The 3,080-nt window shown below is 33.8% G+C and overlaps 1 protein-coding gene across 1 annotated transcript in view; it reads right to left on the bottom strand.

Moving 5' to 3' along the window:
- The window catches only part of LOC106472952 (nose resistant to fluoxetine protein 6-like), a 25,589-nt gene that overhangs the window by 18,973 nt on the left and 3,536 nt on the right, over positions 1-3,080 (bottom strand). The window contains exons 2-5 of the mRNA XM_022401480.1: positions 2,688-2,941; positions 1,425-1,551; positions 1,049-1,136; positions 443-555 (exon numbers count right to left, since the gene is read on the bottom strand). Coding sequence (XP_022257188.1) covers positions 443-555; positions 1,049-1,136; positions 1,425-1,551; positions 2,688-2,941 — 582 coding nt within the window. The remainder of the gene's footprint in view (positions 1-442; positions 556-1,048; positions 1,137-1,424; positions 1,552-2,687; positions 2,942-3,080) is intronic.

A 3,080-nucleotide genomic window follows, 5' to 3' on the forward strand; every position in this document is an offset into this window, starting at 1 on the left:
TTATGTATGTGTGTGTGGTGGGGGGGGTCTTGTGTTTTTAGGAACATTATACTAGAACATCATAAACCAACAAGTAATTTGTTGTAAAAATAGTTTAGAAAAATGTGTTTAAAAACCCGGTGAACACAGGTAATTGTTAATTTTAGGATGAACAGTAGGTTTATCTCAAGTGAAACTTGAACATCAGAGAGAGATTTTAATGCTTCATTACTTAGTTTATACAATTTGTTTGTTTTCTTCAAGTATCAAAAAGAGTTAAGGCTGGAAAATTAACATCATGTTTTGTTTATGATTCATTGAAAGAAAAGTACATTTTCTATTTTGTCTCAAAACTTAAAAATATAGTACAAGACAAATGTTTTAATTTCTTTGTATGCTTAGTTTATTCATGACAACACAAGAACGTCTACAAAAGGCTTTTTTGTTTACAATAACGACTCACCCTTCGATGCTGATATTGCATCGTTTGCACGTGTTCTTCTTCTCTGCAGATAGAACAAGATGTCTAGTAACGTACCAAGAACAAGAAGGGCCAGGAGCACACTAAAAAGCGTTCTAAAAGACATAAGACATAAGACATATATGTCAAATAAATGAAACTTGACGCAGAACAGTCACGTGTAACATTCTGTATAAGTTTTCTTTTTTGTGTGTGTGTTTTTAAGCACAAAGCTACACAATGTGCTGTCCAATTGTGTTGATTTTTAGCATTATAAGACTTCAGACTTACCGCTGAGCCACTGGTAGGCTTCTTTATAAGAAAAACTTACGTTAACAGCTGGACGGCTAATCATAATAGCGTTAATGTTACTTTGTTGTTAAGCACAAAGCTGAACAATAGACCATCTTTGCTGTGCTCACCGCAGGAATTAAACCAGGAGGCTTTAGTATTACATTGAACAAACATATAAATAATCACGAGTAGTCTTAACCATAAATGAACCGAGCCTGCCTTTACTGGTTTCTGTAAATTGATATGTTTCAAGGTCTAATGGATTTCTAGAAACAATATTTTGACAACAAAAAACAATTCAAATCCTACACTTACATGACGAAAATCTGTTCTACTGTTAGTGGATGAGTTTCGTTTCCTTCACACCTAAGTGCATTCGTTTCGACAGGAACTTGAGATAAAGCTGGAAACACATCAAAGATAAATGTGCTCAAAATACGTTCATTCTGCTTCAATGACACATTGTAAACTGGTAAAAGATGTAGATGAATTAGTAATTTTCATAAATGAAGGGCTGAGGGAACTAAAAGCAGGATAATATCAAACAAACGCATGTGTGTGTGTTTTCTGTATCTGTCTACGCAACTATGGAGAAACCAAAAGCAAACAGGAAATATTTCTCTCATCATGCTCTTTAAAATCTCTTTATATATATATAATGAATTTTTTGGTAAGTAATAGATCAACTTACAACTCTTTAACATGAGATTCAAGTCCATAAGCGAACAAGAACTGGGTAAACATAATCCAGCACGGTACGCCATGTAGGAACCTAGGCCTTGAACAGATCCCATCATGGAACCAAAAGTATCGCCTCCCTGTAACGAAATATAACACACATAGTTGTATGTACCTTAAATTAGTTGAACCTTCTCGTCTCAATTCCCTCATTTATAAGAATATCTGGAACGTACAACTGTAAGTTATTCAGCACTTATGGAAGACAAGGCTTACCTTACCTTTAAACACGATATGACAGGTAAGATTGTAAATCATTCAGTATCTATTGAAGCCAGAAGTTATATATATATAACTGTAGCTCATCCATCACCTAAGGATGCTCTTTACGCCATGAATTTTAATAATTGAGACCTCATTTATAAGAATATCTGGAACGTACAACTGTAAGTTATTCAGCACTTATGGAAGACAAGGCTTGTAATTATGTAGCTATAAACCATCGTCTCTTTTCTCCATAACATACGATATGTAGTATAACTCACATATTACTATGCTTGTGTCTATGTAGTAAACTGAGATAATATATAGATTTTATTCTTAACTAAATGTGGCATATAATAAGCTGGACCCATTCTTCCTTAAGTGCAACATATAATAAACTGGAAACACTCTTTACTAAATTTTGCATGTAATAAGCCGGGTACACTTTATATTAAGTGTTGCATATAATAAACAGTTTACACTCTTTAATTTGTTGCATATAATAAGCTGAATATACTCTTTGCTAAATGTTGCATGTAATAACCCCGCTAATTGTATGCAACACTTAGTAAAGAGTGGATCCATCTTATTACATGCAACGATTAGTAAAGAGTGTAGCCTGTTTATTACATGCAACAGTTTAGTAAAGCGTGTACCCCACTAACTGTATGCAACATTTAGTAAAGAGTGTACCCAGCTTATTACATGCAACGTTTAGTAAAGACTGTAGCCTGTTTATTATATGCAACATTTAGTAAAGAGTGTATCCAGCATTACATGCAACGTTTAGTAAAGAGTGTAAAACAGGTTACACTCTTTACTAAATGTTGCATATAATAAACAGGCTACACTCTTTACTAAATGATGCATATAATAAGTTGGGCACAGTTTTTACTGTGTTGAATATTGTCAGCTGGGAACATTCCTTAATGAAATTAAAGCTTGAATCTTCTCATCAACTCATTTTCATTATTATATATATATACATATATAGTTTTAGTTATTTACTTACCCTCCAAACTTCTGGGGCATTGATAAACTCATTATGATCTAAGTCATCAATCTGTGTTTGAGTCGTGTTCCATTGAGGAGGGATCGGTTTCAAATAAACGACACAGTATTGTCCTTTAATATCAGAAATTCCGACATCTGGCGGCGCTGTAGATTGTTTCGGTCTCTGAACGTTCAGACATTCGTCGTACGAGCCAATAAAACTGAATTTTCCGTTCAAAATTCCACTTTCTATCTTCGCAGAAGCATCGAACACTGAAAAAGCAGAAGGACCAGATACTCCCGAAAGCTTAAAACGCTATTGTAATCCAAATCAATGATCTTCTAGGTACTCTATATTCGGTGTAAGGGTAATTTTTTTATTTTTAGATCTGATATTCTAAAATGTTTTTCT

The sequence above is a fragment of the Limulus polyphemus genome, unplaced genomic scaffold, assembly GCF_000517525.1.
Source record: "Limulus polyphemus unplaced genomic scaffold, Limulus_polyphemus-2.1.2 Scaffold5766, whole genome shotgun sequence".
NCBI lineage: Eukaryota > Metazoa > Arthropoda > Merostomata > Xiphosura > Limulidae > Limulus > Limulus polyphemus.